Source organism: Cnephaeus nilssonii (assembly GCF_951640355.1).
Source record: "Cnephaeus nilssonii genome assembly, chromosome: 20".
NCBI lineage: Eukaryota > Metazoa > Chordata > Mammalia > Chiroptera > Vespertilionidae > Cnephaeus > Cnephaeus nilssonii.
In genome coordinates, this window is record NC_137091.1 from 47881004 (window position 1) to 47894102 (window position 13099).

General features: G+C 47.1%; 1 protein-coding gene across 5 annotated transcripts in view; it reads left to right on the forward strand.

Annotated features, from left to right (window-relative positions):
• The first annotated feature begins 728 nt into the window (after positions 1–728).
• The window catches only part of LOC307092393 (uncharacterized protein), a 30187-nt gene continuing 17816 nt past the window's right edge, over positions 729–13099 (forward strand). Inside the window, exons 1-3 of one of the 5 annotated variants that reach the window (XM_079759706.1) lie at positions 729–834; positions 9967–10090; positions 12432–12558. In XM_079759706.1, the coding sequence (XP_079615832.1) occupies positions 10076–10090; positions 12432–12558 (142 nt within the window). In that variant the 5' untranslated portion in view covers positions 729–834; positions 9967–10075. Of the gene's footprint in view, positions 835–874; positions 957–8543; positions 8920–9807; positions 10091–11718; positions 12559–13099 lie in introns of those variants that run through there. The other 4 variants (XM_079759705.1, XM_079759704.1, XM_079759707.1 and 1 more) reach the window with 4 other exon arrangements.

A 13099-nucleotide genomic window follows, 5' to 3' on the forward strand; every position in this document is an offset into this window, starting at 1 on the left:
TGCCCTTGACCGGAATCGAACCTGGGACCCTTGAGTCCGCAGGCCGACGCTCTATCCACTGAGCCAAACCGGTTTCGGCGGAAGCCTAGGTTTTTTGTTGTGTTTTTCCTTTTGTTGTTTTTTGTTTTTCTCTTCCATCGATATACTTTTTTATGTCTGATACATCATTTATATTTTAAAAGCATACTGAGATAAATTCTTTGGTTTTTTTCTCAGATCACCTGAGGAGTTTTAAGAAATGACATCCGGCATTGTGGGAAGGGTCAGTGATTGAGCATGGCCCTAGGAACCAGGAAGTCATGGTTTGATTCCCGGTCAGGGCACATGCCTAGGTTGCGGGCTCGATCCCCCTCCAGATCGATGCTACTCTCTCATTATTGCTGCTTCTATCTCCTCTTCTTTCCTCTCTGAAATCAACAAAAATATATTAAAAAAAAAAAGCAAATGACAGGAGGTGCACTTTCCCCCCATGGAGGTGGACAGCTGCTCTGGGTGGGGCATCATTGGTTACTGAGGGGCCCCAGGTGATTGGAAGGTGAGGACAGGATTAGCAGGAGGGTTGCAGGATGCCTTTGTGAGAGTGGGGAACAGGCTTGGTTCAGGGGAGGTTAGGGGCTGCTCTGTTTAATTTGGCGGTTCAGGACAGCAGCTCACGTTCTCATTTCTGTAGGAGTTTGTGGAAGTCTTTGGGAGGAGAGACACATGAAGACACACAAAAACTCACATTCGTGTGGTCTCCATGTGGGAGCTCATTGTTCCTGACTCTCCTGTGACCAAGGTCAGGAGAGGGTGGCCTTTTCTGCATTTCCAGGTCCTTCTGACGGTGAGTGTGAGGTGAGCTGATGAGACGCTGTGCTGACGTCTTGGAAGGCACATTCTGTGACTCCTCAGCATACTGTCACCTGAGAAGACAACCCAGACCCCATCAGGACCAGGACCACATGGCTGCTTCTCAGGTAAAGGATGTGTCCTGGGTCACAGGCTGTGCTTCCTTTTCCTCTGGCATCTGGTGATTTAGAACCTGCCACTTCTGATGGTGGTGTTATTCATGTTCTTTCCTTTTCTTATTTAATTACTGTTTTTCTTGGGATAGTCAAGGTCAGCAGTTTATATACTTTTGTCCTTTGGCCCAGAGCCTTCTCTGCATTCATGTTATGCAGGCTCCACCAGGTCAAGAAGATTTCCCACCTTTAATTGATGACTTTCAACTACTGAAAACATCCCTCTCTGACAGATCAACCTTGGAAGGCAGCCATGTCTAACATCCCTACTGGGATGGGGCCAGAGGCTCCAATATCGGTGAAGAAGAAAAATGAAGTTTTTAGGTTCAAATGGCTGCAGCATCAGCTCTGTAGATCAGGGGTAAAAAAAATGCACATTTTACAGCTCAGAGTCACTCAGAAAATTCTGCAAAGAAGAGTAAATAGAAGAGACTTGCTCACTAGATTAGTACAAAAGTCTTGCTATTTAAATATGCTATTAGCTTACAGAATATGAGAGATACACGTGGATTGACACTTGTAAAAATTAATGTTATTTGTGATCATTTTCACATAATGATTTTTAAAAAAATATATTTTATTGATTTTTTTACAGAGAGGAAGGGAGAGGGATAGAGAGTTAGAAACATCGATGAGAGAGAAACATCGATCAGCTGCCTCCTGCACACTCCCCACTGGGGATGTGCCCGCAACCAAGGTACATGCCCTTGACCGGAATCAAACCCAGGACTCTTGAGTCTGCAGGCCAACGCTCTACCCACTGAGCCAAACCGGCTTCGGCCATAATGATTTTTTTGATATATTTTTGCCAGTGATGTCACAGCAGTGATGTCCTGTCCTTCCGTGTGCCTCAGTCACCTAATACCCATTGTTCCAGCCCGCCATGGCAGAGGTGCTCCCCTCAGTAGAGAGTTAAAAGTCTTCCTTTATCAGTGACAAGGACTTGGTAGGGACTTATTGAGAGATGTGCAAATCCATCACATTTCATCTGGAAACTCACCTCTTCTTCTTACCTCTGTGTGCTTTGAAACATTAACGCTCTACTTCTATTTCCTACAGATCATTGGCTTTCGACATGGGAGCTTTAACCAGTCCGGACTTGTTCCTGTAAATTTTCATGATATTCTTTTTTTATTCCAAATATATTTTTATTGATTTCAGTGAGGAAGGGAGAGGGAGAGAGAGACAGAAACATCAATGATGAGAATCACTGATCGGCTGTCTCCTGCACGTCCCCCACTGGGGATCCAGCCCACAACCCAGGCATGTGACCTTGACTGAAATCGAACCTAGGACCCTTCCGTCGCAAGCTGACGCTCTGTCCACCAAGCCAAACTGGCTAGGGCAATTTTCATTATATTCTACTCTCATGTCATGGACATACTCTACATTATCACTTTTTTAAATCTTTTTGGAAAGTTTACAAGAATCATATTATTAATGTATCTTCAATTCAGTTAAATTTATATGATTATAGTTCTCCACTAATGATACAAAAATATTTTCAAATAAATGAGTAACTAAGAAATAATAGGTCTAATAATGCACGAAACTCGTTCAAGAGTAGGCCTTCCTTTCCCAGCTGGTGGCACCGGCTTCCCTCCGGGACCCAGGCTTCCCTCACAGCCCCAGCTTCGTCTGGAAGGTTGTCTGGAAGGATGTCCGGTCTAATTAGCATATTACGCTTTTATTACAGACTAGAGTCCCGTTGCATGAAAAGATTCGTGCAGTAGGCCTTCCTTCCCTTGGCTTCCAGCACTGGTTTTCTTCCGGCACCCGGGACCCAGGCCTTCGCTCCTACTGGAATCTGCCGCCTTCTTCATCTTTGCTGCAGGCTCTGGCCAGAGTCTGCCGCTTCTTCTTTGCTGCAGACTCCGGCCAGACTCTGCTGTCTTCGTCTTCGCTGCACACCCCGGAATCTGCACTCCTCATCTTCGCTTCGGCTGGAGTGCCGCTCCTGTAGATCCATTTGCCCCCCGGCCTTCCTCTCATAGCAGGCATCCTGCCCTGCCTAGCCATGCCTGGAGCAGCTGGGCCGCTGCCATCTTTGTGTGAATTTGCATATTCCCTCCTGATTGGCTGGTGGGTGTAGCAGAGTGATGGTTAATTTGCATGTTTCTTTTTTATTAGTATAGATGAGGGGTATCATTAACAAATAGATTCATGAAAATTATGGAATGGAATCACGAAATAATCTTGATTTCACTGACCTGACAATTCTGTTTTCTATCACTTTTATATTGTACATAGGTCACATACGTGTGTCTGTCTCTATATAAAATGGTAACATTATTTGAGGTATTTTTTCTTATTTGCTTAAGCTGTCTTTATTATTATTCTCAGTTGCAGAAACTGCTATGAATATTCAAGAGGTTTCTTTATTGGCATTGACCTGTGTTTGTTTTTTAATTGTAGATCGAGTTTGGAAATTCGAAGGAATAAAATTGAAGGTTTACTTTTTATTATATATTTCACCGAATATTCTCATATCAAAGGTGGAATAATCTTGTTCTAAAATTATTCATAGTTGCCCTAACTGGTTTGGCTCAGTGGATAGAACGTTTGGCCTGCAGACTCAAGGGTCCCAGGTTCGATTCCAGTCAAAGACATGTACCTTGGTTGCGGGCACATCCCCAGTAGAGGGTGTGCAGGATGCAGCTGATTGATGTTTCTAAGTCTCTATCCCTCTCTCTTCCTCTCTGTAAAAAAAATCAATAAAATATATTTTAAAAAATAAAATTACTCATAGTAAATTCTAAATAGGATTATGGTTCCAATGTATCCTATTTTAAGAGAACTAAAATTCCATAAAAATAGTCTTTCAGTTCAAAATTGTATGAACTTTGACCTTTTCTGTTCTATTCAGAAATATAGCACATGGACCACAGACATTGGCATCACAAGTGAAAAGTGAGCTTGTTACACATGTGGAAACTCAGGCCCCATCTGAGAACCCGGATCAGAACCTGTGTTTTTAGAAAAGTGCAGTTCGTTGTCATCTATGTTGCCGTTGAAGAAGTGCTTACACTTCCATCTCACCATGACATCTCCAGCTGAGAAATATACACCATTGACCCTGAATGATTCAAATACAGCCCTCAGAAATCCATATGCCTGTGTTAATGCCTTAGTTTTAAAGTTTATTTTTCTGAAAAATAAAACCTCTGCAGTGAATTTGTGGACATGTGTCATCCACATTTGTCAGTATTAGAAAAATCAGAGAATGTTACTGGGTCAAAGTGATCTTATTGGGTGATTCAGGATACTCCCATAGTTCACTGGTCGGCAAATTCAGTCAACAGAGCGGCAAACCGCGGCTCACGAGTCGCATGTGGCTCGCGAACCACAGTTTGCCGACCATTGCCCTAGGTCAAAACAACTTATTCTAACCCTGTTTTCATGTTGAGTGACATTGTGAACTCTTCTGGTGACCTCTTGGCAAATGTGTCTTTTTCTTTCAGGGACTGTTGTCCTTCAGGGATGTGGCCATTCATTTCTCTCAGGAGGAGTGGGAATGCCTGGACCCAGCTCAGCGGAAATTGTACCTGGATGTGATGTTGGAGAACTACAGCAACCTGGCCTCCCTGGGTGAGGATGACTTCCTTCCTGAGTCCCTACTCCACCCACATAGTTTTGTTTATTATTTTAACATCTATAGGGACTCCTGCTTTCTATGGAAGATTTTCTGATTCTTGCTCTCAAGGTACAAATTAGGGGTTTTCTGGTACAAAAGAAAAGATTTGAGATGCATGTGAATTAGGAAATCAGTGTTTGAAATTTTTACATGTTGTCTAGATCAGTGGTCGGCAAACTCATTAGTCAATAGAGCCAAATATCAACAGTACAACGATTGAAATTTCTTTTGAGAGCCAAATTTTTTAAACTTAAACTATTTAGGTAGGTACATTGTTATTAACTTAATTAGGGTACTCCTAAGCTGGCCTTTGCTAAAAACTCAACGGGTCAAAGAGCCGCATAAGGCTCGCGAGCTGCAGTTTGCCAACCACGGGTCTAGACTAATTTAGGTACTATCTGAAAACAGTATTTTACAAAATAATCTTATATAATAAAATCATTATATGCAAATCGACCAAACAGCGGAACGACCGGTCCCTATGACACGCACTAACCACCAGGGGACAGACACTCAGCGCAGGAGCTACCCCCAGCCCAGAGGCCCCAGGCCAGCTAAGGTGGGTGCCAGCGGGGGCCCCCTCGATTGCCCTGTCAGTCGCCCCACAGATCAGCCCTCGTCGCCAACCAGGCCTAGGGACCCTACCCGTGCACACATTTTGTGCATTGGGCCTCTAGTTTTCTAGAATATTCTAACATTCTCCCATGTCTTGTGACGAGAGGACAAACTGAATTGGAAATGCGAGAATCTATCAAAACTCATGGTCCATTTTCTAGTAAATAGGTCTTGCTGTCTCTAAGCAAGTCTTTGTCATCTTTTCAGTTCAAATGAAAGAACACGTTGGGCCATGCCTGGGGTTCTCTGTTGTTATAAGTGTGTTATCCCTGTCCACCAAGGTTGTGGATTTGATCCCCTTCGGCATGAATACAAGAAGCAACCAGTGATTCCCTGTCCAGTGTGCTTCGGGTTAGAACTTCAGCCTAGAGCTTCTGACTGCCCACCAGAGGCTCAAAGGTTCCTTTCCTTGTCAAAAGCACACATCTGGATTGCAGGTTCCGTCCCTGGCCCTGGTCAGGGCATGGTGGAGGGAACCAATTGAAATGTTTCTCTCACTTTGCTGTTTCTCTCTTTATCTTTCTCTCTCTCTTCCCCCTTTTCCCTCCCTTCTTCCCTTCCACACTCTCTAAAAAAAAAAAAAACGATGGAAAAAATACCCCGTAGGGAGGAGCTTTATGGGAGCCTTCACTGCAAAGCACAAGTAGAAAGCAGCAAACCAGGCTGTGAGGACATCAGGGTAGAGACAGACACTGGGGAGGGAGAAAGGGTCAGTGAGAGGTCATAGGGGATGTGGGAGGGACTGGACTGTCATGATAGGAGTGTGGGGGGAGAAAGTGGAGAAATAGGGAGAAGAGGGAGTGCCAGAGAGAGGAGGGGAGCTGATAAGGAGAGAAGCCCTGGTGAGCACAGGAGGAGGCACTTCAGACGGAGACACTGGTTCAGAGAAGAATCAGGAGAGCAGGTGCAGGGACAGAAATGGGGGTTTAGGGATGACACAGCAGAGGGAGAGGCAGCACTGAGCGCCAGCCAGCTGTGGGTAACAGCACAGACTAACAGAGGCTACAGAGTGGACACAGGCATGGGAAGAGAAAGATACAGACATATGGAAATAAATATCACAGTTCTACGCATTAGAGAAAAATTACAAACTGAATTTGGAAGGACTTTAGACAGGATGAATGTTCACAGCATCAGAAATACATACTGGGGATGGTGTTAAAATATAATGAGTAGGACAATATATTTAACCTAGAGTTAAGCATTACTAAACATCTATATATATCTAAAAGCCTAAGCCACCATTATGATCTAATGACCTGTCAACAAGTCGCTATGATGCACACTGGCCACCAGGGGGCAGATGCTCAACACAAGAGTTGCACCCTGGTGGTCAGTGTGCTCCCCAAGGGGGCGCTTAGCTCATCCAGAAGCTGGGCTCACAGCTGGCAAGTGCAACTGTGGCAGAATCCTTTCCCACTCCCCCCTCCCACCTCCAGCAGAACTAAGGCTGTAGGATGTCAGACCGAGGGCTCAGCTGTCAGTCAGACATCTGAGGGTTCCCAGACTGGCCTGAGGGACACCCCTCCCCCAGTGCATGAATTATGTGCGCTAGGCCTCCAATCAGTCCCTATACATGTAAGAGAAATCTTCTTAACGATATAATGTGTGTAGCAAAGATCTTATCCAAAATGGAATCCACGAAGGTCACTGTAAGGTTAATTGTGAAAAGTAATCTTACAAATATTAGGCCTAGTGATGTGGATAACTCAAACACATTGAACAGGGAAAGGCTGTCCCCAATAAGAGCGAGATTCAAGCAACCATCTTGCATGGTTCATGGGAGCTTCAAACAAGGAGGGCATGTTCCACCTCCCTGCCCTCCACTAGTGCCTCCCCCTAAGGCTGCCCCCTTGCTCCTGCCCATCCCTTTCCCACATCCCTGCACAGGCCTGGCTGCCTGGCTCAGCCCCGCCCATATCACGGAGTCACTCAGCTCAGGCGCTGGCCCCGCCCATCCCGCAGGGAGGCGCATGCGCAGTTCCTGGCAGACGCGGAAGCGGCTGTGGAGGGGAAGGTGGCGGTTCCCTGAGGAGGTGTCTGTGCTTTAAAGCCGCTGCTCTCCGCCCCCTCCCCGCAGGGAAGGCTGAGGGCGCTGCGGGCGCTGAAGTCCGTGGTGAGGTCCCCGCCCCGGAGCCCCTCACAGCGGTGAGTCCGGTCCCGGGCGGCTGCGCAGTGAAGGCGCCGCGTTCCTTTGGGGGAAACTGAGGCCCGGCCCGCGGTCTCTCCGCCTGTGGCTGTGGCCCCCGCCTGCCGCGTGGTTTTCCTGCTGAAAACCATCCCCGGGGCCGCCGGTCCCCCCGCGGGGCTGGGAGTCTGGGTCAGGGGGTTCCCGCCCTTTGCGCCCCTCCCCCGCCCGGCGCTTTCCGCCCACAGAGCCCGGATGGCTCCGGCCTGGGGGTCTGCTCCCCGCCTTCCTAGGGTCCCCCATTAATAAGGGGTCTGAGTGCCCGGGGAGCACAGTGTCCATGGGGTGGGGCTCAGGGGAAGAACGCGGTGTCCCCAGAAGAGGTGACCTGCCCGCAGGGGGGCTTTGTGGGGGCGGTGACTGCGGGGGGCGGGGACCCGGGCTGGGGGGTCAGGAGGGGCAGTGAGAGAGACAGACACGTGGGAGGAGGAAGGGCGGTGAGGGGTCCACAGAGGGGCCCATAGGGGTGTGGGAGGACTGGGCGGCGATGGTGGGAGTGAGGGGGGAACTCGGGAAAGCAGCCTGAGGGGGAGGGAAGTGGGGAAATAGGGGGAGGGGAGCCCAGAGAGAGGAGGGGAGCTGAGAGGGAGAGGGTCCTGGTGAGCAGAAGTGGGGGCCGCACAGGAGGAGGCAGGTCAGACGGAGACACTGGTTCAGAGGAGAAGAGTTGGGGAGCGAGTGCAGGGACGGAAAGGGGGGCTGAGGGAGGAGGGAGCAGAGGGGGAGCAGCGCGGAGTCCCCAGCTGTGGGGAGCAGCACAGACTGTACCGGGCAGCAGCGGGGACACGGGCGTGGGGAGGGACAGACGCGGACGTGTGTGGAGATGGAGCGATCAGAGACCAGGAGAAAGGGCACCGGAAGGGAAATAGGTTTCAGGAGGTTCATGGTCCAGGTGTAGGGACAGACAGAGAGAAAAGGGGGGAAAGAGCAGGGAGGGGGGGACACAGGAAAGGACCACAGAGGAGAGAAAGGGAACAGGGAGACAGAGACAGACCCATGGACAGAAATACATGGTAGTGGGAGGAGGGGACCCTGATCTGCATGAGTGGTGAACTGATGAGATGTGGTTGGTTAAGTTGTGATATATGAGTGGCCAGATTATTATGATCTCTGAATGCATAATAATCTGGCCACTCGCAGTGTATAATAAAAGGCTAATATGCAAATTGTCCCTTTGACCAGGAGTTCGACCAGCAGGCAGGCTGGCCAACCACCCATGCACGAATTCATGCACCGGGCCTCTAAAATATATATCTATACCTACATCTATGTCTATATCTATATCTATTTTGATATATATTTTAAATTATATTTTTATTCATTTCAGATTCATAGCGATAAGGGGGGGAAGAGAAAGAGAAACAGCAATGAGTAGATACAGTCTTTGGTTAGCTGGCCCACACTGGGGATCTAATCTTCAACCTGCCCATGTGCCCTGACCTTCATTCATTCAAGCTCAACCACTGAGTCTTGCAGCCTAGGTGTGGCTTTATATTCTTTTTTTAAAAAATATATATTTTATTGATTTCTTACCGAGAGGAAGGGAGAGGGATAGAGAGCTAGAAACATCGATGAGAGAAACATCGACCAGCTGCCTCCTGCACACCCCCTACCGGGGATGTGCCCGCAACCAATGTACATGCCCTTGACCGGAATCGAACCTGGGACCCCTCAGTCCGCAGGCCGACGCTCTATCCACTAAGCCAAACCGGTTTCGGCAGGCTTTATATTCTTAATTTAACATGGCCTGAATTGTTTTAGTTATACAGATTTGAGTGAGAATGACAAATCTTCAGTTTATGAGACTTGGTAATTTTATTTTTATTTGCTTCCAATTGCAACCCTTAGACATTCAGAGGGGAGAGACTTGTCTGTTGGTCATGGGTCCTTTGTCATTTTCTGGGATGGCATCGAGGAGGTGATCTGAATCTATCACCATCTGATGCTTTTTCAAGGAATTTTAGAAGGTTTAGCTTTGTTGCTGTGGTGTTTTGTAGGTGTGTGTGTGTGTGTGTGTGTGTGTGTGTGTGTGTGTTCGTTCATGGATTTACTACTTCTATTTCTGACACTTCATTTATTATTTTAAAAAATCCTGAGATAAATCCTCTGACTCTTCTCATTACCCCTGAGGAGCTTTAAAAAATGCCCGGTGGGGCGCTTCCCCCCATGGAGTTGGACAGCTGCTCTGGGTGGGGCATCATTGGTTACTGAGGGGCTCCAGGTGATTGGAAGGTGAGGACAGGGATTAGCAGGAGGGTTGCAGGATACCCTTGTGAGAGTGGGTAGTAGGCTTTGTTTAGGGTAGGGAAGGGGGTGCTCTGTTTGGTTTGGGGGGGTCAAGACAGCAATTCACATTCTCTTTTCTGTAGGACTTCATGGATGTCTTTGGAAGGAGAGACACATGAAGACAGACACTAGACAATTCCCAGTGTGGTCTCCATGTGGGAGCTCATTGTTCCTCTCCTGTGACAAAGGAAAAGAGGTCGTGGTCTTTCCCTCATTTCCAGGTCCTTCTGACTGAGTGTGAGGTGAGCTGATGAACAGGCTGTGTGGTCACCTTTGAAGGCACAGTCTGTGACTACTCAACATAGTGTCACCTGAGGAAACATCCCAGACCCCGATCAGGACCAGGACCACATGGCTGCTTCTCGGGTAAAAGATGTGTCCTGGGTCACAGGCTGTGTTTGCTTTTCCTCTAACATCTGGTGATTTATTTCTCTGTCCCTTCCCACGCCTGTGTGTCCTCTGCTGCCTGTTACACTCTGTCCTGTTACGCACAGCCCGCTGACTCAGTGCTGCTTCTCCCTCTGCCCCATCATCCCTAACCCCCCTTTCTGTGCCTGCACTCGCTCCCCCCAATTGTTCTCTTCTGAACCAGTCTCTCTGTCTGAAGTGCCACCTCCTTTGTTGCCCCCACGTGGGTTCACCAGGACCCCTCTCCCTCTCAGCTCCCCTTCATCCCTCTGGGGCTCCTTCCTCTCCTCCGTATTTCTCTACTTCTGCAGTTCTTGCCTTTCCAGGTTTTTTTCCTTTCCTTATTTCTTTCCTTTGTGTTTGCTTTTTATTTTATTTTTTTATTTTTTAAAATATATTTTATTGATTTTTTACAGAGAGGAAACGAGAGGGATAGAGAGCTAGAAACATCGATGAGAGAGAAACATCGATCAGCTGCCTCCTGCACACCCCCCACTAGGGATGTGCCCGCAACCAATGTACATGCCCTTGACTGGAATCGAACCCTGGACCCTTCAGTCCTCAGGGTGACGCTCTACCCCCTGAGCCAAACCAGTCAGGGCTGTGTTTGCTTTTTAAAATGAAGGACTTACTTTTCTTTTCTACAGATCATTGGCTTTTTCATGGGAGCTTTATACAATCAGGCCTTGATTCTTTAAGTTTTCATTATATTTTATAGTCATGTCATGGACATACCCTACATTATCACTTTTTCTATTTTCTAGAATGTTCCCAAGAATGATATTATGAATGTATGTTCAGTTACATTAAGTTTCTACAACATAGCTCTGCACTAATGATACATAAAAATTTTGAAAGAAATGTACTAGTAAGAAAAATTAGTTCCCCCAGGCTGGTGTGGATCAGTGGTGGAGGGTTTGATTCGTGGTCCAGGGCAAGTGGGTCCTGGGGACCTATGGTAGGCAACCAATCCATGTGTGTCTTTCACATTGATCTCTCTCTTTCTCTGTCCCTCTCTCCCTCCCCCTGTCTTTCCCTTTCATGGCTGTGTCCCTGCCGTCCACTTTTGAAAAGTCAATGCTAAAAATCTCCTCGGGTGAGGATTTACAACCACAAAAAGCAAATAATAGGTCTAACTTGTTTTGTATCCTTATGTTTCTCTCCTTATCCTCCTATATTATAAAGGCCTAAAACGCTCAGTGTCCGGTCATCTGGTCAGCCATTCAACCAATCAAAGCGTAATATGCTAATGATATGCTAAGGGTGCTCAACCGCTAGCTATGATGTGCACTATCAGGGGTCATACTCTCTGACTGGTAGGTTAGCATGCTGCTGGGGTCCATCTGAACGTGACTGAGCAAGACGAGCCAGACACACCCTGGAGCCCTCCCGTGGTCCCTCCCCGGCTGACCAACCTCTCGTTCCCCTCCCAAGCCCTGATCATGCACCGGTGGAGTCCTTCGGCTTGGCCTGCACCCTCTCGCAATCCGGGACCCTTTGAGGGATGTTGGAGAGCTGATCCCACAGTCCAGGCCGAGGGACCCCAACAGTGCACAAATTCATGCAGCAGGCCTCTAGTTGTGTTTATAAAACACAAAGGGGAACATACACCAATAGATTCATGAGATTTATGGAATCACTAAACCATCTTGATTTCATAGTTGTAAAATGTGTGTCTCTGTGCCTAAACTGTTAACATTATTTCAGCTATTCTTTCTTTCTTTCTTTTTTTTTTTTTTTTACCAAGTTCATTTTTATGGATTTCAGACAGGAAGAGAGAGGTAGACAGAGATAGAAACATTAATGATGAGAGACAATCATTGATAGGCTGCTTCCTGCACACTCCACGCTGGCATTGAGCACACAACCTGGTCGTGTGCCTAGACCGGTAATTGAATCTGACCCCTTGGATCATGGGGTTGCACTCAACCACTGGGACACACAAGCTGGACCAGCAGAATAATCTTATTCTAAGATTACTCATGGTAAATTTTCCACCAGAATTACGGTTCATATGTGTCCTATTCCATGAGAACTGTCAATTCCATTAACGACCCTTTTAGTTCAAAGTTCGGTATGAATTTTTTCCTCTATTTTCTTTTTCTGTGTATTCAGAAGTATGGCACCTGGTGTGGAAATATTGACATCACAAGTAAAAAGTGAGCTTGTTACATATGTGGAAACATGTGAGAACCTGGATACCCCCTAGGTCAAACCTCTTCTCCTAACCCTGTTTTCGTGTTGGGTGACATTATGAACTCTTCTGGTGACCTCTTGGTAAATGTGTCTTTTCCTTCAGGGACCGTTGACCTTCAGGGATGTGGCTATAGATTTCTCTCAGGAGGAGTGGGAGTGCCTGGACCCAGCTCAGCGGAAATTGTTCCTGGATGTGATGGTGGAGAACTACAGCAACCTGGTCTCCCTGGGTGAGGATGACTTCCTTCTGGAGTTCCTACTCCACCCCACGATGTTATTTCCTTTATTATTATGACATCTCTAAGGGGCTTCTCCTTTCTATGGGAGATTCTTGCTCCCAAGGGACAAATTAGGCCCTAGCTGGTTTAGGTCAGTGGGAAGGCTCAGTGGCCTGCAGACTGAATGGTCCCAGGTTAGATTCTGGTCCAGGCCCAATTATTTTTTTAAAAAGTAACGAATTGGGGATTGTTTGGTGTAGAAAACTAGAAAGGCTTTGTGATATGAATTAGGAACTCAATGTTTGTACACTACATGTTGTCTACACTAAGGTACTATCAGAAAATAATATTTCAGAAAATAGTTTTGTAAATATTTTATTTTTTAAATATATTTTATTGATTTTCTTTTACAGAGAGGAAGGGAGAGGGATAGAGAGCTAGAAACATCGATGAGAGAGAAACATCGACCAGCTGCCTCCTGCACACCCCCTACCGGGGATGTGTCCGCAACCAAGGTACATGCCCTCGACCGGAACCGAACCCGGGACCCTTC